Source organism: Cygnus atratus, chromosome 2 (assembly GCF_013377495.2).
Source record: "Cygnus atratus isolate AKBS03 ecotype Queensland, Australia chromosome 2, CAtr_DNAZoo_HiC_assembly, whole genome shotgun sequence".
Taxonomy (NCBI): domain Eukaryota; kingdom Metazoa; phylum Chordata; class Aves; order Anseriformes; family Anatidae; genus Cygnus; species Cygnus atratus.
In genome coordinates, this window is record NC_066363.1 from 112,779,073 (window position 1) to 112,806,999 (window position 27,927).

The following is a 27,927-nucleotide window of genomic DNA, read 5'->3' on the forward strand; positions in this document are numbered from 1 at the left end:
TTGTAACTTTGAGAAAGTCCTTTGACCTTCGCACTTTATTTTTTCAATGTCTGCAAAACAAGGAAAGATAATAATTGCCTACCCCATGTGAAAACTGTAATTCCTAATTTCTGATTAACATCAAAAAACCTTGCCATTTTACAGAGTGAGAAGGGACAGAGAGAAAACTCAGAGTCAGTCAGGATTGCAACTCAACTTCCCAGCCCTTTCTGACTTCCACTGCTCAAACCTCATGTCACTTCTTCATTACCTGTGCTCAGTGTCCAACCTTAGTCTTAGCCTGTTGCATTCTCTAATCCTTGCTTTTATCACAAGAATCACTCTCCACAAAATTGAGGATATTTTTATCTTCACACATTGCATTTATATTCCTGTGTATAGAGCCCAAGCAAGGTTTCTTCCAAAAGCATACTGAAAAGGTTCTCAAATAAAAGTGTCTGTTGTTCTTGTTTGAATAGTATGTCCTCCCTCATGTTTCTGAGATTCACCATCTCAATACTATGTATTACTTCATAAGTGAAGGGATATTGTGTTATCTGAACTTGAAGAGCACTAAGAATGGTATCAGGAACGGCCCTGATCAGCTTGGAAGAAAGAATACATTATGTGCAGGGCAAACCTGAACAATTCTTCCTGTCTGATTTTCCTATCAGATATCACCAGAAGGTTGTGCTGCTGTTCAGAGGGACCTTGACAGACTTGAGAAAGGGATAAACTAGAACCTCATGGAATTCAACAGAGGGAAATACAAAGTGCACCTCTTGGGGAAACACAGCGCCATGCCCCAGTTCAAGCCGGGAGATGGCCAGCTGGGAAGCAGCTTCAGAAAAGGCCCTGTGGGTCCTGGTCATGGATGTGCCTTCATGGCAAAGGTCAACAGCATCATGGGCAACATTAGGCAAAGCATTGCTAGCGGACTGGGAGAGGTGATTCTTCCACTTTGTTCAGTCCTGGTGAGACATCTGGAGTGCTGTGTCCAGCTCTGTGCTCCCCAGCATAAAAGAGACATACTGGAATGAGTCCAGTAAGGGGTAACAAAGATATTTAAGGAATTGAAACATCTGACCTATAAGGAGTGGCTGAGAGAGCTGGTCTACTCAGTCTGGAGAAAAGAAGGTTCAGGGGCATCTTACCACTGTGTGGTAAGATAACTTATCACTTACTACCTGCTAGGGGGAGTGAAGAAGATAGAGCCAGGCTCCTCTCTGTGGTGCGCAGTGACAGGACGCAAGGCAGCAGGCAGTAACCAAAACACAGGAAACTCCATTTAAATATAAGATAACACTTTTCCTCTGAGGGTACTGAACACTGAAAGAGGTTCCCAGAGAGGCTACAGAGTCTCCATTCTTGGACATACTCAAAACCCAACTGGACATGGTCCTGGGCAACCTGCTCTTGCTGATCCTGCTTTGAATTATAGGGGTCGGACTAGATGATCTCCAGGGGCACCTTCCAACCTCAACTATTATGTGATTCTATGAAGCATATGGAAGTGTTCCACTTGTTTGGTGGGCTAAATGCATCAGTTTTCTTGAAGATTTTCAAACTCTTAATTTTGTGGGAATGAAGTAACAGTGAGGAATATGACCCCAAAATGGGAAAACAGGAGCAAGGGGGACATACCTATTAGACAACCTCAGAATACCAGCATGTAGAAGCCAGCATACACAGACTGAACTTTTGTTAGCTAGATTGTGTAAGAGGATGAAGGGGGTAGGGGAGAGTATTGACATAGACCACAGCACTACACAAGGAAAATAAAGGAATTTGGACTAACTGTGGAGTTTTTTGCTCATCTTGGCTTAAGTTTTTTACACCACATGGATACTTGAAGGAAGCAGAGATCATTCCCCAACAAGATCTGTGCAACAATCTTACACTGTCATTTAACAGAGGTCTGTTTGACTTTTCTTTCACCTTTTCGCTTCAGCAGATGTACAGGTACTCCTGGTTCACACCTAGCTTGAGCAGGTACATTGCTTCATTAAAGCCCTTTCTGTGTTACTGTGTCTCCCCATCCCGATGTGCAGAAAAGGAAATCCTCCCTGACAGAGATGCTCAAAGACTAAGAGAAGGAGATACCACTGCAAGAGAGCTTGCTTTGAGAGAGCTCCCCAGGGAGGAAAACAATGGGACATATTGCGGAGCATTCCCACCAGCCTCCTGACCCTATTAGCAACCTCACTGCAAAAGAGACAAACACAGAAGGGATTTTAACTCGCGACTATGCAAACACATTCAGATTCAAAATGCAAGTATGCATATTCTTGATAGTCCTTCAGAGCTTCTGGGAAGCACTGGGCAAAACCGCATGTAGGAGTATGTATTAAGACCACAACACAGATCCATCTGAGTGGCAAGGATGAAACATAAAGGATTGCCTTCAGACACATTTTGACTGGCAGTTTGTAATGTTTTCTTAGCCAAGACAGTTACACAGTTAGAAGCACAAGGTCTGTTCTTGTTTTCTTGCATTTCCCTTAGCAGTAGTAGCTAATCAGGCTGTAGATCAGTGCCAGCATTTACCCTGAAGTTGCAAGGGTAGCTAAAAACAGGTACTGAAAAGCCTGGATGACCTGGTTCAGGCAGAGTGGTAGCTGACCGCTGCTGTTAAACAAACATGCATGCTCATATACACAAACCACATAAGGGTGCTCAAGGAAAAATAGCAAATGCCTCATGATCAAAGCGAACAAGAGACAGTAAAAGTGGTAATTGTAGACTAGGGGTTTTGGAAGCATATACTACTGTGGTAATATAGCTATGTTATATTTCACAAAACTTTGCTTAGACTTTAAAAGGAGCTAAGAACCACAAAGAGACAGCGGTCTTTAAGATGCCAGAGGTCCCACATCCCCACCAACAGTAAGGGGTTTACGTAGCAGGAGATCAGTAGGACAAGCAGCTTTATCCTTTCCCCATCCCTTCCCTGTTTCAGTCACCTCTCAACAAGACATTTCCTGTTCTTTGCCCCTTCGCACTACTGTTCCTGTCAAGTTGTAACACCATCCATCTTCTGCAGAACCTCTTCTCCCTCACTAAAATTCTGGCAGCCAGTTTAACTCAGAGCTGTTGCACTGACTTAAAGAAAGCTACTGGATTTTACAGGGGTAAATATCTTATCCTGCATATAAAATTTCTGGTTCAGTATTGGGAATAAACAGAATCCTTCCAGGGGAGGTCCTCCATTGGGATCAACTTCTGTTTAAATCTATTTATTGAAGTAATATTACTTCAAATCATACATGCAGTGCCTCTGCAATGGCATCCTAAGTTGTGGACTTGAAAATAAAATTGATTTCTAATTTAAAACACTCTTCCATTTTATTGGAGGCTCACAGGAAGTTAGTTCAGAATTGGGCATCATCAGCTTCACTAGTATCCATTTAAAAATGAGTGTCTACCATTCATCCCCAAATCCACTTTTCACAGCTTTATTTGGGTACACCCTTCACATATGAAAGCAATGAAATTTTACTGGAAAACATGTTCTTAAGCTAACTGTAGAGAGAGAGAGTTTGTGAGCAGTTCGAGGAGAAGGCAATGGCATGCAGGAAAAGAGCCAGACCAGGTACATAAAGCATGGTACCAAATACACCTTTTGCAACTATGATAAATGTCCTTTTTATCACAGTACACCTTTCCTTAGTGAAGGGCAACGCCCTCCACTGAGCTGGTTCTGTCACAGGGAAAACGTGCAGAATTAGATCTCCAGTCAGCCATCCCCGTCAACGTAGCCTCAAGCTGTTTTAAAAATACAACTGCCCCCCCTTCTGGCCAATAGTGACTCCCAAAAGTGTTTTTGCAAGACATTTCAGGATAATTTTCAAATGTAATTTAGTTCATAAAAGTTAATTAGGCTTGTTTTAGGATATAAACTTTCAGCCAAAGCACAAAACTTCCAATAAGTTTCAGAACATTTTTACATTTATTTAGAAAATATATATATATTTCTTTGCTTGGTGGAATGCTAAATTCAGGGCTAAATATGTTTACCCATCAATTACTCAAGGTAACGGGAACAGCTCTGATGGAACAAAGCAATGGTTACTATTTGATATCTCAGGACCAGGCTTCCTGTGACCTTCCAGACCTTCAGGGCCTGACTTGGTCAGGAGTGGTGCCAGCTCAAGGCACTGAAAGTGACAGTGACATCCATGCAATGCTGTGCCATCACAGGGGAATGCTGTTGGACCCAGACTGTGCACAGCTGCCTTAGGTAGCCAGTCCCCATCTAGGTGGTCAGTTCACAGATAACGGCGAGGTATGACGCCATGCATCAGTTTAAGGCTTGGAAGGAAGAATAGTTAATGGAGGGAAATTGCTGGAATATAAACATTCTAATGACTGCTTTTTAAGTGACTTAGAAATAAATCTCTCAAACAATATGGCTACTCATGTGAATTTGACACATCTGCAGAGCCAGGAAATTATCTGATCTGTGGCCCTTAACGTACCTGTATAGTTAATATTAGCCTGTCCTGTGAAGTTCTCCTCTTTGTAATTTCTACAGTTCCTCTACATGAAAAATTAAATAACAAAAAATGGAAGTGTGAAAATACCTGATTAGTTATCTGTTGTTGCAATTTTTCTTCAGATGCTGAAAGAGAAAGAAAATAATTAGTTTGTACATATTTTAATGAATATGATAATGTACATACACAACAATCACTGTAAAGTCAGGAACAAAAAAAATCAAACGTAATTAAGAAATAGTGTTTAACACGAACAAATGATTTGAAACTTATAAACAGAAATCCAAAGGAATAGGAAAAAAACAAGCTCCTCTTAAGCAAAATACCATAAAAATAAGATTGAGATAGGTATCCAATCTTACTAATCTGGTACCCCACAAGGAATTGCAACATACAAAATGAAGGCAACGAATTTCAAATACGTTCTACAAAGCTCTTAATTAATGTTGTGAGATGTACTGCTGCACATATACGTGCCTGAGAGACTGGTAGCATCCAGCTTAGGATTTGAGCATCAGAGGAGAAAAGCAGCTTCTGCTGTTAACCTGAGATAAAATTACGTGCCTGTGTCATGACTGAGGGTAGGCGCCAGCTGGCTCAAGGGAGAAATTCTATCCTGATAATATCCCCAAAGTGATGAGTTGAGTTACGGTCTCGCTCCCTCATCCTGGCCTTCTTCTGCAGCGTCCTTGAGCGTACTCCTGAAGACATGATCAAAGCCTAGGAAGGACATTGCTTTCCTAGAGCCATCTGGGACCCTCACAGCAGTGACATCTCAAACCTCTTCTTTCCTTTTAGATCAAACGGGACAGTAATTTTGCCTCATTTACCATTCCCATGCACTATCTGTCAAAAGGGCAGCTGGTATCAATTACCCTCCCTTTGCTACTGGAGACTATCCACATGTATTGGGGAAAATCAGGAATTTCGCACTGACCTATCCAGCTAGGCTACATGTACCCACAGTGTTTTTTAAGCAATAATGATAGGACACTGTTTATAACCTGTCAGTATCACTATTAACTGTCAGAGCAGCCTGTTTCTGCCTAGCACGGATGGCTGCCTCCTTCATCACTAGAAATGATGCTCCATTTCAACTGAGTTTCTTTGCATTGATGTGTGTGGCACAAGATAGAAGTTTTAAAATTAGATGAAAATATTTTAAATGTTAAAACACACTAATAATTAAAGGAAAATGTTCTTCCCTACTGGTTGCTGAGAATTCTCCTATTTTCAAGGAAAGCATTATAGATAATTTAGATAAAGAAAATTACTTCAGGCTATATTATAAGATTGTCTCTTATGATAATTATTTCCTGCCTGCTTCTGTTGTGTTTTCATTTGCTAAATAAAAAAAAAAATGCCTCAAAAAAAAAAAATCACAAAAACCCCATATAATTTAGAGGAGAATTTTCAAAATGTATTCCCTTGTTCACTGAGATCATCTTTGGAATTAATGGAATTTTATTATGTAACTAATTTTTAACCAAATAGACTGTTGGTAATAGAAGATTAAAGGAATATGTGTTTTTAGCATTCTGTAATCATATACAAGTTGCTAGGAAAGCACAGTGTTTGAAATCTCTGGTTAGATCAACACTATTTTGCTCAAAGGTTTGTGGACTTTGAATACTGATGCTTTCCTGTTTCCCAGTACATTTGTTTTTAGGCTATTTTGATTCACTTTAAAGGAATTTTAATAACTTTCTGTTGACAGCATGGACAGCTGGTCTTGAGAATTAGTGAAAATTCACTTGCTGACTGAGGAAGGAAGTGACATCAATGAGTTTCTAAAGTCAGCCCAGAGGGAAAAGTGCGCTCCGTGAGAGTAGCCTTTCATGCCATTGTATTGCCAGTGATGCGTCAAGATGCAAATTGCATTATCAATCAAACTTGTGGTTTCTACCTCAAGCAAATATAAAAATGGACACAAAGACTGGGAAAGACCTGTCTGGCTACTTCTGACATGGCTAAGGAAAAAGTGAAGATGAATTTGTGTAGCTCTCTCTTTGTTCATTCTTAGTTCTCTTTATTTATTATTATTTTTTGTCAATTTAAATACAACAGTATCTAGGAGAAGGCAGTTGCCAAAGCGCCTGCATGATATACCGGTAATGATGACATGGGTTAAATAGGACAGAGATTGACTAGGCTGTTAAGGACAAGAAGGAGATCAAATTCAAAGTCAACAGCAAATTGACTACTGTGTTCTCCATTTATTCACTAGATGATCCTTGTCCTCATCACGAAACTACATGAATTTGGTGTAGTCGGCAGTTATGCTCAGACGAGGCCAAGATCTGTAATAACAGAGATGCTACAAATTAGGGTGCAAATACATTGGCACCATTATTTCAGGAAGTCTGTGAAGTCCTGATGTGTACTGTACTTTTGTTTTAAGGTGAAAAGCTACAAAAAAGTGGAAAAAAACACGAATGCATGAAACAACACCTTCATTTTCCTTAGCATGAATAGAATAGCCTTTTATTTCCCCCTTCCTCACTGTAATAGATCATCATTAAGTTTAAAATGGACATTCTTTCATTAACAGCAACTATTAAATAAAAATGTCCCTCCAGAATTCAGCTTAAAAAAAATATATATATATATATATGTTTAAAGGCACAACTTAGTAACACCTATAGCACTGAAAGGTGTTCAAGCTTTCAGCTGTCAATTAACAGTAGGGCAGTAGAAGGCTTTGTCATTGAAATAACCAAAATTTTGTCTGTCCTGCTTTGTATTTTATTTTTATTTTAGAATGACTTTTAGAATGGCTAGTCACTAATCTGTGTTTTTCTTAAGGCACCCATAATTTTGAGAAGGATGTTTCTGTTTAGGTGCTTTGTGATCACTTGTCGTGACTGTCATCATTCTCTGGCTCCATTAGAGAGAAAGGTCCAAATTCAAAGGACACGATGCAATGGGACACCAATTAAACCAGAACTGTCAGAACAGGCCAGTCAGTCCCAGAGGTAACACCTGCATTAGGCTCATGACATTCACATAATTCCTGAGCATTGCCAGATGTTTCATTACCCATAGACCTTCAACACTAAATTCAAAATTTACAACAGCTTTTCCTGAGCCACTGCAGTGAGACAGCAGCTCGTACAAGATGAATGGATGCATGAACATCAAACTAATTGGGGAATTTACTGCCATCTGGAAATTTATAAGAAAGTTGCTCAGCTGGTAGTCAGTGTAGTCCAAGAGATGTCTTCTCCAATGTGAATGGGTTGTTCTTATCCTGTATTTCTCCTAAAACTTTTTTTCCCCCCTACATGTTACAAGGCAAACTGTTCCTACCTCAGCTGAGTAGTGCTATCTGACCAGCCTTGACAATGCAAGCATATCAAACGATCTCCATCATAGACAACTACACTCCACTGATGTTTTGCATCAGAAGACATGTATTTACCAGTACCAACTGGAATTCTCACTTGCTGAGGCTCTGCTCTCCTGCCACTCTAACTGAAGCTAAACTGGTACAACTGAGACAAAACATTTGTTGAAACCCAGAAGCGGAGAAACAAACCTCAATGGCTTTCTTGGGTTGACCTCAAGCTGTATTGTTTTAGAAAAAAAACAAAGAACCTTACAGCAAACTTTCTTTAAAAGATTTCTCTGTATTTCCATCCGCTAATTAGTACACCAATTCCTGCTTCCAGAGCAAGGTGGGTTTTTCAGTGTTTTGCTTACTTGTTCTTATAATATGGAAGATTACCTTACTGAAAGGAACAGTGTACATTTTCCAATGTAACTGACCACTGTAAGACACAAGAGCATGTCATAATTGATGCTGTCACAAGGAACTGCAACACCAACTCCTCAGCCTTACTCACCCAAACTACACAGGGAACAACGCGTAATTATGCACACTGTGCCCTGCTTACCTCCATACAAAGGAATGTGATATTTGTGCAGGTTTACAGATTAATCTGCTGTAATTCCTTTTAATGTTAAACTACTTCCAGCTCAAATATAATTAACATCACCAGGTACAAAAGATTGATTAGAAATATGAACACACTCCAACAGAACAAATAACAGCTTGATGCTGTTTCTTATGTTCAAATAGTTGGATACATTAGGAATTTTGACAGCATGTTTGTTCCCTAAGTATATAGCAAAAGAAAAAAAGGTTTCATTTCAAAAGGCAAAAGACTACTACTGCATTTAATTAGTGTAAAATCCCTTAAATACACAGATCTGCCAATTTATGTGACATGACTGCTACAAGTCCTAGCAACAAAGGATTTCTTTTTTTTTCTTTTTTCCCAAAAATCAAATCCTGATTTATTTTTTAAACAAGAGGGGAACCCTCTGCCTTGCCCTGAAACAGTCATATTCATAATCTGAAACAACCATATTCACTTAGCTATGAGGGGAACAGCACTACAAGGAAATCAGTTTTGAGGAGAGAATTTGATATTCTAATATCAATTTAATTTTGTTTTTCCAGTTCGTGACAGAAACACTAACAGCTTTGGATTTTACTTTATTTTTATAGACCTAAATAAACACATATGCAACCTATTTGGTTATGATCCATGCCACTTTCATTACTGGTTTCCTAACCTGCCAGAGCAGTGAAAGGAAACCAAATCACTCATTTCTGACAAACTTTTGCAGCAATTTCTAATGGTGCCAGAGCCTGAAGAAGAAACACTCAGATTTAGTTTTCAGAGTTTTAACTGAGGAGGTGTGGCACTAACAGATTATCTTCTGAGAAAGCCTGTAACTTGGCATAGAAAGATTATAATATTTAGGACAAAAACATACATTTCCTATAAATTAACTGCAGAATCTCCAGGACTTGTAAGCTACGCAGTTCCTTCGGATACACATTGTATTTTCCTCTGAATATGGAATTTGGAAAACTGAAACTTACAACATTGCCTTCAAAACCTAGTTTTGCTTCTTTTTGCACCTCTGTGATAATTATGCAACTGAATATGATTACGGTGGCCTAAAATGTATTAATCACATCTTCATGGTATTGCATAATCCTTCTCAGCTGTCACAATGCCAACTCATAAGTTGCCCTGGCAGTAGGAAACATAAAAAGAAACTCAAGTTGATACTGATTGAAGCAAATGAAGGAAAGTTGGACATCTCAAAACACTGATATTCTCACAGCATTCCAAGGTCTCCCCAGCTAATTTTTCATGATTACTTGTGATACGAAAACAGACCTTTAATTGTCAGTCTCTAATAAGGACGCAAAACTGTTCTCTTGGAGGTTCAAAGGACCCTGGGAAACTAAACATTTACGTAAGCTCCAGTAGTCAAAAGTCTTGTGTTGATTAACATACACCATTCAGTTTCCACCTAACAAATTCAAAACAAAAAGAAACCCCAAAGGAAAAAAAAAAAAAGGGAAAAAAAATGTTCCTGGTCTGACAAAGAAACATTAATTTTAATAGGATTGAGGACCTTCATTCATTAATTCTGTGCATAAGAAAAGAGGGAAGGGTGCAATACAAATACATTCTTGGGCCAAATTCTGCATTGGTTAACACTGTGTATCTGTACTTATGGCAAGGAGACATTAGAAAATAAGTTAATTAAAAATTTGGAGTTTTACCTGCCTTCTCCCTCAACAGCACTGACGAATATTTTTAAATGATAGAGAATTGCCAGTATGCCCACTAACATAATTGGTAGGCAGGCCTGTCCACCAGTTTTCTCCTATCTGGTTGTGCTTTGTATTTCTGGGAAAATGGAAAGTAAAGGTTTGTGACCTTGTTCCTTTAAGGATGGAAGATTTGAGATAGTGGAAACATGCCAGACAACATATTTGGTTTTAAGATCAACACAATATTGATATCATGCTTTGGACGGTTTCATTGTATATTTATTTTGAATGCCTATTTGGCATTCATCCTGTATCCAGCAAAAAGAATAGTTTGTTTCAATTTTGTTTTACAGCTCATTATGCAACTGCTTTGAAATGTTTTCTTGTTTATCTAACTATTTCACAAGTTTTTCAGATTCCTGCTCTCCTAAGGAACCAAATGGAGCAAACCATGGAATCCTACTCATCTTCAATTAGGCAGGCAAAGATCAGTTAATTATGGCTTAGCAGATGCATTTCCTCAAACTCCATCACAGTGTTCCAAATCACAGGCAAAAACCGCCTCAGTTCTCACACTGCATGGGCCATTGCTTTTTCATTTTCATTGCTTTTTCAATCAGATGGACCACCAGACTCCACTTTCATATTGCTAGGTATGTACAGTGCTTTATATACTGATTGTCTAGAGCATCGATCACCATCTGTTAAAATGTCTCTCTGACTACACTCCAGTGTTGAGCTCAATTGCTTATGCGATCATCTTCCACAAAGTAGGTTTCTGGGCTTTGACACAAAACAATCTGTTTCCACCTGTTAGCTGGTCCATTGCAGCTTCCTACATTAAGGCTCTTTTTTTGTGGGTACTAAATGAGAGATGGTTGCCCTTGATTTCTTTCCACTGAAGGGAAACTATCTGGCGTTTACTATGTGAGCAGCAACCTAAGAGCTGTCATGAAGGAAAAGACCATGAAGAGTAACTAGTGCATGCTTGTACATACTCATGTACCCCATGCAGAAATAGAGCCGTGGACATACTGCTATATCTTTAACATACCCTGTTACAGCCTTAGGCAGCTGAAGCTTTGCATTGCACTAACAGTAGGGCTAAAACTTCACAGTAGTTTGGATTTGGTTTTGGTTCCTGCTTGGTTTTTGTTCGCATTAAGAACATATGGCTGTTCCCACCCAGACAAGGAATGTGACCACAGTTGAAAATTTAAGTCAGATTAACTATTTTGAGGCAAAGCCATAAGGACACATGACGTCCAGTGTGGCATATATTAGAGAAGGTCAGCTGATGATCTTTCATTTGTAGGGAAAATGAGTGAAAGTCCAGCTGTGAAGCATACCATGCCCATCCAATCTTAATTAGAGTGGTCTGGAAATGGTATATGAAGATGAAGGCACCAGTACCAAAGGCAAGCAGCACACAAAGTTCGACATGGTTATGCACACAGAGCCTCTTTTTTTCTTTCTTTTTTCCTTTTTTTCTTTTTTTTTTTTTTTTTTGACTCACCTGCTGGGACCATTGCACCACAAACATCAGAGCTACAAAGCTTCTTTGGTTTGAATCAGAAGCAGTGGCATGCAAGATGAGCATGCAGCAAGCCCAAACAGGGGTAGAAAAATCCAGCTTCTTGGCACTAATTACAAAGTAGAGTCCCACAGCAAAGTCTCCATGGGAAGCTTTAGTCTACAGTTTCTGTATTTCAGAAACAAAAAGGAGATGAATTGTCTACGCAACATAAGGCCAGGAAGTGACCAGTGGTGATGAGAGCAAATATTCTTTCAATTTACTACTCATTCTGAGTTATGCCTACATAAACAAACTGTGCTTGTTTGAATCTGCCATGTTTCTTTGTTTAAGGTCTAAATATGCCACTCTAAGGCACGCTCTTAGCACATTGGCCTCAAATAACTTCACTGAAATTATTCCATTTCAAAGCAAAATATTCCCCAATGAGAATGTGACACTTAAAGAAAGACAGCGCTCACATTTTTAAGGAAGATTACATGCATGAGAATTTGCAATTAATCCATGAGTAAAGAACAGGGGGGGAAAAGAAAAGGTGAAATAGGAGTCCTTTGAAATAGAACCGTAACAACTGGAAAACTAAAACATTATCTACAGGATGATTTTATAGTTAGAGAAAACTAGAAGGAGAAAAGTGAAAAGAAACAAAGCTCAAATATAACCTTTCCTAATGCACAGCTCTGCATTTAGATTGGTCAGATTCAAAACAAAAACCTGCAGCAATCAGTTGCTGCAGGGAGTACAAATTTATCTACGTTTTATATAACTAGAATATGACCTTTCACGACCAACTCTAGAGCTTGAATTCAACTATATTTATAGGAAGCCATTTGTTAAAGGTCACCCATGACTGAGAATATAATATGAATCTAAGATGCACACAGGTTCAGGTTTTTGCTAGTCATAAGAAGTTGGGGAGAGAAGAGGGTAGGAAGCTCAACCACTGCTGCAGATTTGATTCTCAAATGGATTTGGAGAGTTTGACAACACTGTTTAATCAAAGTAGTTGATTTCTGATATGTGAATTATTAAGAGAATACACAGTTTTAACATTTGCCATTTGTGACTACATTACTGAAATATTACCAAATAAGGTTATATTACCAAGTAAGACTACTTATTTTTTTATTGTAATTTGAGTCAACTCTTGGTAACTAGAGCACTGTAAAACCCCCTCTTCCCACAGTTTCTCCATCCTTTGAAAAGATCATGCAAGCTCAGTTATTACTGTTATAAAGAAGTAAGATTCTCAGGTTAACATAGGAGTACAGAGCTAAATTAAACAGCTATACCAGTCTTTCTTCAGAGGCAGCTTTAGTTTTATTTTATTTTATTTTATTTTATTTTATTTTATTTTATTTTATTTTTTTTAAGATAGTGGATGGGTTATATTTTAAGGAGCTCCTTGAAAGAAGAGCCCATAATGATGTACAAAAAAACCTCAACAGGAAAATTTCCATAGACATATACAAACATTTCAGCCATGTTCTCTGAACATGTTCTTCAAACATGAAAATTCAAACTGTATCCTCCATATTGGAAAGATAGTGGACTAGGAAAAAAGTTATATAATAATAGATGCGTAGAAGTCAAACAAAATTCCCATGAGAGAGCTATTTAATCAGAATCTTATGAGATGACCTCCCCCAAAGTCCAAAATCAACTCTGAAGCCCAGTCTGCAAAGGATATAATACTGCTACATGAGACCATATTTTGGCTTTTGAAAAAAAAAAAAAAACAACCCCAAAACCAAAAACAAACAAACAAAAACCTTGTATGATTAATGTGTTTAAAGATAAACCTGCAGCTCAAGCTTGTAATATGCCCTAGCACTAACTTTCTCTAGCCAAGTAGCAACTGAGCATATACTGTATGTACTGTAGGTGATTGCAACCACCTCCTTTCCTGCAGGTGAAATACCTTGATGCTCCAAGCCTTACAAACAGCACCATACCCTGCATTGGCAGGAGGCTTTTGCTTACTTTAGAAATCCCCACTGTGACTCCCTCTAGGTGCCATCCTTGCTGTGCCAATTCTGGTATTGGCAGTGCTCAAAAGTGGGAAGTGGCAGGGGTGATGAAGCGAGTTCAGCTGGAGAAATAATTATAAGAACTGATCTCACATATGTCACCGAAAACATGGTTAGATGTTTTCCTTTAATTAAACAGAGACTAAAAATAACTGCAGTAAGGTAATATCCAGTGCCCAGAAACTGTGAGGTACCCCAATAGCGACAGCCCGAATGATGCACTGTATCAATTTGATCACTCAGGGAGAGGCTAAGGAGTTGTTCTCAGGTAGAGCGCACCTTTTTCACACACACAAGGGAAACTCTCAAGTGGGCTTTAAAACCACACCTGCACGTTTTGCACACACACGCATTTTCTGCCCCCCCAAAATAATACTGCTGCTTGCAAAGGACCATATGCACTGTACCCAAAAGCTGGTACCTTGGTACAATTTGCATCCATAAAAGGTGCAGGTGCAGTTTTATGGAGACCTACGAGAAGAACGTGACCATGCAGCATACTATTTACATAGCAGCCCTCAGAAAACAAAGTAATCTTCCCATTCGTCACTGTAGGATGTAACGTGCATAACAAGGGGAGGTAGAATTTTACAACTAAAATCACAATAGCTGACGGACTACTTTAAGAGACAAGTCTACACAGTCCTGGTTTGCAGATCATGGGTGTGCATTATTACTGACAGCAGTGACAGCAACCCAAAGTGAGGGCAAGATTAATGCATCTTCTGCAAGGATGAGAAAGTGTGAAGAGCTCTTTCAGAATTCCTAAGTAATTAAAAAATATTTTTATGAATGAAAAAGCTCACCACTTTTACATGTTTCACATTTCCCCAGTGAACTGTATTCTTTTTCAGGCATTAAAAAAAAAATCCTGTGTGCCTGACATGAATCAGCAATGTGAATTACTGACCAAGTAAGCTTCAGCAAGTGCTAAGTGACATATTCATAATATGGTACCATTATTCACATGTAAATTACTACTTTCTACTGAACTGAGCATTCAGGATGAGACATTTCTCTTTCCTTCTGGCAGGGGAACTCAGTCAATATTGTGTCTTATTATCAACAAAACTTAACTTATTATTGGCTTACTGCTAACTGCAGGGGCAAGGTTTTCCTGTATTTCCACAGATTAAGGAAAAAGGCATATTTCTATTTAGCTTATTATTACTTTTTATATAACTGAACATTTCTTTTTATAAAATCTAATTAAAGAATGTGAATAGAAACACAAAGGCAATGTGGAAAAATTCTCTTCAGATTAGAAAGTATATTGGACTAAAGCCACTCCAATTGATATTACTTAAATATTTAGTGAAGAGTAAAATACCCAATTTTACAGGGCTGAATTTCCTATCTTCTAAGGGATCTAAAAAAGAAAATGTGATAACTGAGCATTCCACACACACCCCAATAACTTTTGGGCATCACAAACATATTGACCTTTTGCTATAATTAAAGTGATTTGTACACTTGGGATTGTTTACAGTATAAAGGCTAAGTGCAAGTATTGCAGGTATAATGAGAAACAAATCTTCAGAAAAATTAATTTTGTGTCCTTATGTTGCTAGCAGGGAGTTTGAGGAGTGAGCAGCATTTTTAAATAGATAGTTAATTAGGTATATAGGTGGAAACTCTGGAATAGCAGATCTGCAAGCAACTCAGAGTTTCAGATTTATTCTGTTCATACAAACATATCAGTAATGTCCATACTTTCAACAGCCCACACTTTTCACCCCCTTGGATTACACACAACTACCTCACAGAATCAAAGAAAAAAAATACAGACGCGTATGGTTCCTACTGCATAGCCTGAAAGTTAAGCCCAGTATAGTAAAAATTACAACAGTCACAGTCACTGGAATAATAGAAGCTGGGATCAATTCCATTAATGCCAAGTTTTTTGATGGAAAAGGAAAAACAAATAGCATCACACAACCACCTCCTAGTATTCAATATACAAATGATCTTAGTAAAATTACCCCTTGAGACAAACTACAGACCCACAACTTTTCTTAGTGTTTGGTTTCATGACTGGTCTACTGCTTCAAGCCTGGCAAAAATGGAGAGCGCTTTTGCCACAGTGATGTGCTTTTCTTCCTCCATTATGACAGCACTAGTGCCCTTGCATTGTGTGGTCAAGACATATCACAGACCCAACTCAGCTAAAAATTCTCATCTTGCTTAATAGGCTGATTTTTAATCACATCAGCTCAGAAAAGCCACATGGGCTGTACGGATGGAGATGCGTGGCTGGGGATAACAGAGGGGGCAAGGAGAAGTCCCCTTCTCAGGAAGCTCACACGTGGATCAGCATAAACCTGCTGTAAATCCACATCCTCAGAGTCCTCATCTGTTCAGCTGCTACTGAACCATCAGCACCAGAATACCAATATTTGTCACAAATGACTGAACAGTTCAGATGAGCAACAATAACAAGTCTCTTGACTGCCTGCTATTTTCCTTCAGGGCTTGCATCGTATGGGATGCCTTTTTTTTTTTTTATTATTTTTTTTCTCTACTCAGACACACTGTCTATTTGGATTTCCAAAAGGTATTTGATAATCTCTCACACAAGATTTCTTAAGGTAACCTAACAGGCACAGAATTAGAGAGAATATCTTTGCATGAATTTGGAAAATATTTAAAAGATAGCAAATAGAGCATAGGAATTAAAGGTCATTTCTCACTATGAGTCAGAAGCAGAATCCGGCAGGATGCTGAGAAAGGACCAAAGATGTTCAGTATGTTCTTAAAAATCACCTGACAAAGGGACTGAACAGGGAGATGACCACAGCTGCTGTTGATTTTATTTCTACACCTGAGTCAGGTGTAGAAATGACAGAGGCTAAAGAACTTTGGACAAGAGTAAGTAAGTAATCCAGTGACATGTGAAGTGCAATTTCTGCAAATTGATGCAAGGCAGAGAAAAACATTTTTACTTTAAAGAATGGTGGATGATGAGCTGAGTTCAGAACTCTTTGCTACTCAGGAATGAGATACTGGGGTGGCTAGACTTCTACACAAACATCAGCTATGTGCTCACAAGTTAGAGAAAGCAAATTTAAGACTACAGGAAAAACAAAGGAACTGTTGTGTTAGCGTATACACACACCTGTGTCTTAAATGTTACATGCAATTGTGGTCCTTCAATTCATGTAAAGGATGAGACAGAAATGGCATAGAAAAAAGACGGTAAGATGGTGGACTGAAAGCATAGAGTGGCTTACAAGGAGCAGTGCTATGAAACCTGGAAAAGCAATGATCCAGAGGAGATATGATAGAGATCTGCAAAATCATAAGTGACATGGAAGGGGTGAATCAGAACCGACTGTTCGCTGCCTCTTCTAACACAAGGCCAGGGGCATCGGATGAAGCAGGCAGATGGCAGGTTCAAAACAAACACGAGGAAGCAGCTCTCCACGCAACTGGGAAAGGAAACTCGGGAACTCTTCGCCAGGGGATGTTACGGCTGCTAAAAGTTTACATGGATTCAGGGGACAAGTGAACAAGCTGAGAGACGGGAAATCCTTTGGGGGCTGATAAGCAAACAGAAACCACCTCTGGCGCAGGAAGTCCCTGAAACACAAACTGCTGGAGTTTGGGAAAGTAATGTGAGGAGGTTTCATTGCTGTCAGGATACTGAGCAAGACAGAGACCAGGTCTGACCTAGTATTGCTGTTTTCATGTGCAACAACACAAGGCCAAAAAAAAAAAAAGGCCCCAGTTTAAACTACTTCAGAGTTTGGAGACCTTCAATTGGCAGGTCCAACATAGCTTAGTGACATGCCCAGGTGGTGGCAGGCAGGGAAGACATGAGTGAAGTCAAGTTCGTATCTCATACAGCTCTCAACAGTGGGGTATACCAGACAAGTGAAATCATGTTCAGTTCTTGATCCCTAGGCAGGTGAAGCCCTTTTACTATGCTGTTTTCGCTTACACTCTGTCAGTGCTGAGCAGTAAAGCAGCCTGGAAATACCAAAGTTCCTCTAGATGCCGCAAACAAAACATCCCTTCTCTGCTTGTTCTGCTTTCAGGTACCAAGATCTCAGCACAAGGTCTCAGCACAAGGCTCTTTTTTGATCCTACAGTTTTGTTAAAGCACACATGGGAGACCTTAAACGTGGAAGAGCTTACACCCTTCCTTTTTGGAAAGGGCACAGTGATGGCCTCCTGCTCTGAGGGAATGCCCTACCACCAGGCTCTCCTCACACAGGATGGTGTTGACCTCTCTCACTGAGCTGAGTGCTTAAATGAATTTCCAAGGAAAAGGAAGGAAAGACAAACTGAATATTAAAAGTATTATGCTCTGTGTGCAAAACTTAGGGATAAACAAACACAGACTTCCAAAGTGACTTCCAAAGTTAAACAGAAAGCATACTGAGAGCAGGGGGTTGAACTGCGGTATCCTAAGCCACATGCTAACACCAGACCATTCTCCTAGGTCACACACTGGAAACGCCGTGTTTAGGAGGCATTACAGGTATATATTTACCACCTGTCAATTTGCTGTTTTTTGGGTTCTGCTCCCCTGAAACTCGACAAAAATCACTAGGGAAAAACATATGAGACTTTTTTTTTTTTTTTTTAATAACTGAGCTGTTATGGATTTTTGTTCATAAAACAGACATCCATTTAAAGAATACAAATAGCCCAACAGCAATCATAACAACTCTTAAACACTGCCTCTAATTATACTGCATTGATTAAATACAATTATATTTTAATTAAGCTTTGTTCATACAGTACAGCTCCTATGGCTTTCCTCCTTCTACAGGATGAAAACTCTCTAGAGTTCCATTTTCATGATAAACAATGCCTCTCTCTTCATTTATTTTCAAAATGAAAAACAAAATCCACACAAAACAATAAATGTCTCAGTTGTCAAAGCCAGGTGTCAGCTCTAAACTTCACCTGCATGGACAACCCCCAAATCAATGGTTGTAGTATTCTCACGCTGAAGTCCTAGCAGGAAGCCCACTTTTAGCAGTTTAAGATGTTACAGCTCCAAATGCTGAGTTGTGTTAATGGATTGTGTGAGTGCTCCCAGATTATTCCAATGTAAAAATCAGGCTACCTACAATCACAGCTGAAGACCAGCAAAGTGATTTGTCCAGGACCAGTACAATGGAACAGATAGCCCGAATGTTAGCACCTAGTGCCCTCTACCTGCTTTGCTTAAAACGCATGAGAAGCAAAAAAACACACAGAACTTCACTTTCTGATTTTTTGAAATTCTCTCAGCCTCACAATTAAGCTGGTCATAATTTATTTTGTAAATTACTAGAATCAGAAGTGCTATTCCCTTCTAGGCTGTAAGCTACACAAGGGAATGCCATTACGAGTGGTGCAGATATTTTACGAAACCTAATTTTCAGCTCCCCTTAATAACATTCAATCATTGGGACTGTGAATTCAGGTGTCCACCTTATCTTTCCAGGAAATGCAGCAGGAGCTATGCTGCAGTGAAGTTCATCATGACACACAGAGAAAAAGGAATTTCAGCCCATAAATCCTGGTCTTGTAATACAATCCCAGCACGGAAACACTTACGTGGGCCATCCAAGCACCTGGCACATACTACAGATGGCCAGATCCTGATGCCTGCACTGATAAGATTGAACCATAAAAGACAAAGTTTTAATGAGTATATAGCCAGCACCATGAATGGAGTTCCAGGAAAAGTTCGTCTCAGTAGCCTTGACTCGTCGCCCAGCCTAAGCAACATTACAATAATCCACTGTTATCATGGCTGACTTGCATTTTTAATTCCAAATTGTGCTCAAGATAAGTGTTTGAATTTCCTTAGCTATTGAGAATCTACAGGATATCTATTTTCTCACTTTTTGTTAGAGGGTACACATATTCAGTAACCTCTGGATTTTCATGCTGCTTCCCTCTGAACTACAGAACAGAAAGTGTGAGCATGTCTAATTGTGGAGGGACAAAACCCCTGCAGAAAGACCTGATTACAAATCAATGGATGCAAAGGCAGTGTAGTAGCTTTGGGTATGCACGTCCCTTAATCATAAGCAATGGTTCTAAAATACATTGTCACGGTTTCCTGTGTCTTTCTTACCTGTTGGAACATTAATGTCCCACCTGCGGGTCTTCCAAAATGTACTACAGTAGCATTCCCTCAAAGGAGACAGGAGATACAAGGAAACATAAATGCCCACATACATATTTAGCTACCTATTTTTGAAACCATCTGAATTTCAAAGCTTTGTTGGAAACATGTTTCCAAAGACTTCATTTGAGGCAATTCAGCTTAAAATAAAATAAAATAAATAAATCATGCTTCCAGCACGGTAGGTCCTTGTCACTGCTTCTCCCCGTCCCCAGAGTCCTGTCACCAGTGGTCTGGCATTACTGTCCCCTCCTGCTCCTGGTCTCATTCAGGTTCGCATATATGGCATATTCATTCACCCCTGACACCCCTCTCGCTACAGCAGATTCATTTGACAACTTAACTTTTCAGCCTGCCAATAGCAGCTAAAATAAAAACAGGTAACACCAGACCGAGGCCTTCTATAGCAATCTTTGGCGAGGAGCTGAGGACAACGCTGACAAACAAGCCCTACAACACAGAAGCACAGCAATACGACTGCATGCCGTGCCCGTTGAAAGCATGCGTAAGTTAATACTTGCATTCTGCACGCCTTAACATTACACTGGCCTGGCAGATAGGGTCCCCGAGTGCCTTCTTCATTCTCTATGATTGGCAGTAACAGCCAGGAAAGAGTACAGCAAAGCCACAGGCTTGGGACACCCCTTGGGGCACTTTCCAGCCCTCTGTGATTGTTTATCCATCAGAGGGGTATGGGGAAAAGAAGTCATGTGGCAAATTCTCACAGGCATGCAGCTGGTGGGTAAAACATAGCATTTCTTGACACAAAGAGAACTTACTGGTATACAGGGAGCTGTCAATGTGCCTTCATATGGTCAGGCCTCCAATGCATATTAACCATCCCATCAGAAGCCGACTTGGGTAGAGTGGGGTCCAACAACACAAACCACTGACACACAGTGAATCTAGATGGGACACACCATGAAGCACCAAGTATTTTAAACCCTTGTGCACTCCAGTGGGTGTCCCAGGTGCTTCCCAATGGGTATGTGTGAATAAAATTGTTGTTGTTGATTTTCAGCAAAAGGAGGTTTTGCCTTTTTAAAACTATAACAGAGAGGTTTTAGTACTCAAAAGAAATGTAACTGTGTTTGTGATTATTTTCTCCCCCGCTGCTAAATACGATCATTTGCTCCACTTCGTTTTTTATTAATTAAATTAATACTAATTGAGCAGCCTTTTAGTATATTTTTAGTCTGAGTGTATTATGTGCTAAATCCTGCAGACTGTAGCCTCTCCTTTGCCTTACCCTTTATCCCCTATCCCAGAGGAAATGTTTAACAGCAGATCACTGTCCTGAAACTCTTCTGTATTAGCAGATATTTATATGTCCATACTCTTGAATCTGTAGAAAAATCAACAGATTTTTTTAAAAGATATTTTGAAGAAACTTTTACAAAACAAAAACAAAACCAAACACCTACAGCTAATTTTGTGTGACTAACTGCCCCCTAGTGACAATGTCCAATTACGAATAACTACACAGACACTTCCAAGCCTATCTCAAACATTGTTTTTTTAAAGAAAATGAAGCAAAACAGTCACGCATAAAAAAATAAACAAACAAAATTGTTAGCTTAAAAGCAGACTTATTTATTCAAAACATGATTCCAAATGCTTCAATTAGTCATTTCCTGCATAGGTAGCATCAAAGCCAATGTAATTCCTATAGCTCAATGTATTCCTGTAACTCAAAAAAGTGGTGAGTCAAATTACAATAGCCAATGAACTGATACACTTCTATGAGCTGTCTGTCACTGAGTGGTGATGCTGCATAAGTAGAAAGAAGAATTAACTCTGAGCTAGCCCTGCAATGCCTGCCTCTCAAAAAATACCTCACCCCACATTCAAGCCCACCTCAGACCAGTCATAGAATCACAGAATCATAGAACGCCTTGGGTTGGAAGGGACCTTAAAGATCACCTAGGTCCTACCCCCTGCCATGGCAGGGATGCCACCCACTAGACCAGGCTGCTCAAAGCCCCAAGCAAAAAAGTTGCTCTCCATCTTTTTTATAAGCTCCCTTTAAGTACTGAAAAGCTGCAATGAGGTCTTCCTGGAGCCTTCTCTTCTTCAGGCTGAACAGCCCCAGCTCTTTCGGCCTTTCTTCACAGAAGTGCTCCAGCCCCTTGATCATCTTCGTGGCCCTCCTCTGGACCTCCTCTAACAGCTCCACCTCCTTCTTGTGCTGGGGGCCCCAGACCTGGATGCAGCACTCCAAGTGGGGCCTCACAAGGGCAGAGTAGAGGACGACAATCACCACCCTCACCCTGCTGGCCACCCCTCTTTTGATGCATCCCAGGATGCAGTTGGCCTTCTGGGCTGCAAGCACACACTGCTGGCTCATGTTGAGCTTTTCGTCCACCAGAACCCCCAAGTCCCTCTCTGCAGGGCTGCTCTCAATGAGTTCTTCTCCCAGTCTGTGCTCATATCTGGGATTGCCCTGACCCAGACGCAGCACCTTGCGCTTGGACTTGTTGAACCTCATTATGTTCACATGGGCCCACTTCTCAAGCTTGTCCAGGTCCCTTTGGATGGCATCTCTTCCTTCTGTTGTATCGACTGCACTACTCAGCTTGGTGTCATCTGCAAACTTGCTGAGGGTGCACTTGATCCCATTGTCTATATTATTGATAAGGATATTAAACAGCACCGGTTCTAAGACAGACCCCTGAGGGAAACGGTTTCCCCACAACAGCCACCCACACGTGGAACAAAGATGTCTGCAAGGTGGGCACACCAATGGCTTCATTTTGTACTGCTACTCATTAAGGTGAAAGCTGAAGGTTCACAAACTGTTCTTAATATAGAATTAAAACTGGGTGTACACACACATGCACACACACCATGCACACTCTATACACAGGTGACCAGATCTGAAGATGTCGATTCATGGCTGTTTTGTAAATAGGAATTCTCCCATTTTATCAAATGTAGCCTTTGGTGGCTTTTAATTTTTATTTTTATTTATTTATTTATTTATGTGGAGAATCTCACTGCAACAATTACACTTCAGTTTGTAAAACAGCTCTGGGCAATTTTTGAACAGATCACCAACAACTACTTTAAATAATACTGTTTTCTGGTACGCTTTTTTATTTTTTATTTTTTAAGAGGATGTAACTTCTCTGAAAACATTTTTTCCCCTCCACACTTAATGAGCATGAAATACATTTTTCTGTTTTTTCTAATGAAGTAATAACCTTACCACATTAATTTGGTTTGCTGCACTCACTGTCTTTGCATTCATAATCAATGATGTTAGCTAAAAAAGCAGTTCTCCTGTGTGCTCACAAGTTACTGTAATATTGGGGTTTTAGTCAAAAAATACTCCTACATTCTTCTGGAACATTAAATTGCAGCCTTAAAATACAGCCTTTTAGTAAGCAATTTCTAACAGAATAAAAAGAACAGCTCATAAAGCTAAAAAGACATGGCAAAAGAGACAAATTGTTCAAATGCAGACAACATAAAAATGTACTGAAGCAAGTTCAAAACTCCTAAGGAAATTTTGCTTACTTAAAAACAACAGAAACCAGTTATAAGATGCTCTAAATTACAATTTAACCTTTTACATTTCCATCAAAAAAAGGGAATGTTTTTATCGTTAGTACCTGTTCTCAAGTTTTATTTTTTTTTCTCAGAGTGCTTACGTTGTTATTTGTTCATATTTGACACTGGCTAATATGGATAGTATAGACATATAATACATGGACTGTAAATGCAGACTAGCAGCCTATTCAGGGAAAGGAATAAATCACCCTTTAGTATTTTTTCAATCATGCCAGAAAAATCCAGTGCCTTCTTAAAGCTAATAAAAGCAGACAAGAAACATGCTACTCTTACACTTTCATGAGACATAAAGCTCTCCAATTCAGCGGCTGTGGAGATTTCTTCTGAACACATTAAAATGATCTTAGGTCTCTACAGAAACCCTGCTCATAAAACAAAAAAGCTGGGATAGTTAAAATTAATACATCATAAATAAAACATGCATTTCAGTATATATTAAGTGACAGGTCTCAGAAACTCCACTGCCATGCACACACTCACAAAGCAGCAAGAACACACGCAATTCATTAAACCCACTCAAGTGTGCTAGTTCTTCCTGGCATTATTCATAATTGAAACATTTCAATTTTAGTTAACAGAAAAAAAAAACTAATTTAAAAGTAAAACAAGGAAATTAGTTCTGTGTTTCTGGATTATAATCCCATAGTGCCTTCAACTAGACATATTTAGCCTTGGGGGGTTTAATTAAAAAAGTTTATTTTTTTGTTTTTCTTTTTTAAAAGAGGAGGCAACATTGCCCATTCAAACAGAAATCTTTGCAGACACAGATCTCCTAAATATTTTTTCCAGTACGCCATACAGAAGAAAGAAAAAGAAAAAAAAAACAATAAAAATATCTCAATTTGTATTTTAACCGTATGCCTTGGAAATGTACTTCCTGCTGTTAAACAGGCATAAAGAACAGACTCTCCCTCTAATGGGCTTCAGCCTGGTCCTCAGAGGGAAATCCACTGCTTGAAGCAATAAGCATAGCAAGAGCAGTGCACTCTGCAGGGCAGACTGCTGGGGTGGCAGGATGGAGTGACAGATTACCCCCCCCCCATTCACACTGGGCAAATGCAAGTTATCTGAAAAACCTTCACCAGTTCTGACCCGCTAAAGCTCCCTGCCAGGCACCTCCACAGCCATTACGTGGCTAGAACACCTCCCAGCCTTTGGGCAGTCCACATGAAAGGTGACAAAGCACCCTGAAGGAAATCAATTATTTCATTATATCGTAAATGAAAGGGCTGAGATTCAGATCTTACATCTCAGGCTCTGTGTTCACAAGTCAGAGGTGTCATCACAGGTCCCTGACCTAGGTCCCCTGTTACTCCAATTTTAATTTGAATCGATTTTGTTTGCAGAAATGAGCATGGACAAAGTGCATTTCCCTGCTCCTCACCTGTTTCAGTGACTCACTGGGGCTTTACTCCCGACACACATCCTCCCTTTGAAATGAAAAAATCAAACCAATACAAACAAGACCCCCTTGGAAACACATGGGCACCCTGAAAGACTAGGCTCTACGTTATAGGGGCCAATTCACTGTATGGGCTATATGGCTGTCTAGAGCATGTGTGCGTTACACGCACAGCCACCCACACCTTTCCTAAAGCCGTGCTTTAGGGGCTCCTCAATTTTGCACTCCAAAGAACAAGGATAATTTTTTTTAATTAATTCTGAAATCGCCTTACAGTATTACCTAAGTGAAAGTGGGAGAGAACTGGGGGACAGGACCACAAGCCCTTGTTTTTTTTTCTCTCATTCTTCCCTTGCAATCTGCTTTTGAGTAGCTGCTGAAGACCAGATAACTGTACTCAACAGATTTTCTGTCTGACCCCACGTGGCCTTTTATTGTTGGACAAACAAGCAACCAAATTACATCCTGCTTTTATAAAATCACGTGAAAGTTATTCTAGCACAACACCAGATACAAGAGTAGAACATTATTCTGGGCTGCAGCAGATGAATTTCTGAAACACAGTGCTGCTCTGTTTCTGTTACCTTTACGCAAGTTATTTCAAAATAAATAAATAAATAAGTTCACGGTGAAATCCGTTTCCCTAAAAACCTAGTCTAACTTTTATACCACCTCTGCTCTGTAAACTATGGTTCATTGTTTTCACAGCAAGGCAAAACAACCATATGGACTTTTCTATTTGCATGTCAAAAAACTGAGTTTACCTTAAAGTGGGGTCACAGTAATAGTTAATCTGCATCAGTCAAATGGGGCCACGAAAAAACTGGTACTATGTTTAAAAAAAAAAATCCATCTATTAAGTCTTGGAAAACTAATTACTATTATTATCCCTTAACACAGCATCAGTAAATATTTACCAAAATTTCTACAGGCCTTTTCAATTTTTCATTCAGGGGAACAAATTGTTTTTCAAAACAAACCAGCTAAAATAGTTATCATGCCATTGTTTAAATAGTTTCAGCTACAAGAAAAATATGTTAACAAGTTTACACATGCCCGAGGTCCATGAGTGCGTAAAATCAAAAACAAGTGAAATTCATTCTATTCACTTATTAGTCACATGGTATAAGAAAAGAGACAGAAACTTTTATTCTTAAATGTTGTTCTATATCTCCATAAAATCATTGTCATCTATTCAACTAGCAAGCAGTTTACTGCTGGAAAGCCAGATATTTAAGTGCCATTACTACCAGACACCAGCAAGGGGAGTAGTAACACTTTGAGAACTTCCCTCTGCAATAGTAAACTATCCATAAATGCAATAATCTACAGAATATTGATGCTGCCCTGCATACGCAGTGGAAAGGATGTTTGTTCTATGGAAAGATAGAGAAATTTTAAAAACCTGAGTCTTTAAAGGCTATTTGTTTTTAAACAGAAGATGGAAGCACACATACACACACATACAGCCTGATATCAGCCCAATTTACACCCCCAACCCTCCCCCCCCCAAAAAAAAAAAAAAACACCACACTCAAATTTGAAACTTATTTCTTATATATTTTCTCTTTTTAAACAGCAATGACTACATATTTCCATGGGAAGGAGAGACACTAATTTCCTAAGAAAGCAAACACGTGGAACTGCTGGAGCCAGTAGGCAGGAGGGCTAAGAAGTTCTCAAGCCTGAATTGTAGCCATTGCTAAGGAAAGCTAAAAGATGGAGTTTTAAAAACAGGCTTTCACTTCCGGATTCTGTAGTTAGGAGCTGATCTGGCACTTTCATAAAGCAGTACATTTCATAAGTGCCAGCACACTGGTCTTTTAAACTCTCCCACCTGCTAACGCAGACCTTCCCATGCTGCGGTACAAAAGGAAGAGCCGTGGCATCCCCAGAGCTCCCACAGCAACAGATGAATGAGCACTGATGCTTCCTCTTTGCTGTATCATGCCCACTCTTCCTTTTCAATCCTATACTACCATAAGGTATAGATACCTCTGAGCATTGCCCAACACAGCTGTAGTCCAGCCACTGCAGAGCAGAGGACCTCAGGTACCAAGGGGTGGATATGCTGCACCAGATATTCAAAGTTGAGAAGAAAAGCTGCTGGCTGCATTGGTTCCCTGGTTCATCATTGCAGTCAGGGTTCCCATGTTCTTACCTTTCCTACAGCACTGTGAGGTTATTAGAAAGAAACATGAACCCCTCTCTCTCCAAAATCCTGTAAGTTTATAAAAACTGCTACCCAAGTAGGTAACCAAAGTATTTAATCAACTTGTAAATACCCAAGTGTGAAGGCATCTTAGGTACTAATCATGAAATCACTATGCATGACAAAACTCTGAACAGTGTTTTGCTGTAATTGTGCATAATTTAACTCAGAAAAGCAAGAGGAGTTATATTTAGATACAGTAGAAAGTAGAAAGAGGTCAATTTGATGAGGGGGAAAAATCCTGTCATTCTTACTAGTCTGATAAAGAAATTCTTCATCCAATGTTAAGAGTTTTAGGATGTTCCTTCTCCAATGTGATACCAGGGGCAACACATCAACAAGGGTTATCCACTGCAAGATCTGATATTCCAGGGCCATGTTTTTAACAGAAATATTCAGCTTTGTTACCTTAGAGTACACCTATAAACTACTGTGTGTATTAGCCATTAGAGGCAGAGATCAGTATTTTATAAGCCCAGAGTACAGCTATTACAATAAAGCAATAGAAAATTTTCCTTCCTTCTGGTAAGAAGGAATGGAAATATTAAATCACCCTCCCACCCCCCCAAAAAAAAAAATCTAAGCAAAGCAAACAAACAAAAAAACAGATGGTCTCAGCAACTTCCTAACAGAGTTTATAAGTGAATGTTGATGGGGTCAACTCCAGGCCTGGTTTGAATGGTTTCTTGGTTTTGTCTAAGGGAAAAGATGCGAGACACAGGGTGGCACTCATCCTTGACAAACCACTACTGAGACAGGAGAGGCTGTATGACCTGCCTAGAGCCTCCCAGCAAGGGTTTTGAGCTACCCAAACATGAAGCCTTTTGTGGCCAAGGGACTGTTCAGCTAAGCACAACTGTTTGAATTGCCAAGACCATATGAAGAGATGTGTGGGCCTGTAGGTCTGCCGTTTCCCACCATCGGATCACCCTGTATCCTCCTGAACTCTTATTAACTGGGCAGCAGCCACAAAAGAGTCATGGGCCTCCA

The 27,927-nt window shown here is 39.6% G+C and overlaps 1 protein-coding gene across 1 annotated transcript in view; it reads right to left on the bottom strand.

Moving 5' to 3' along the window:
• Positions 1 to 27,927, bottom strand: part of CHST9 (carbohydrate sulfotransferase 9) — an 87,819-nt gene that overhangs the window by 12,042 nt on the left and 47,850 nt on the right. The window contains exon 2 of the mRNA XM_035564006.1: positions 4,563 to 4,600. Within this exon, the coding sequence (XP_035419899.1) occupies positions 4,563 to 4,600 (38 nt within the window). The remainder of the gene's footprint in view (positions 1 to 4,562; positions 4,601 to 27,927) is intronic.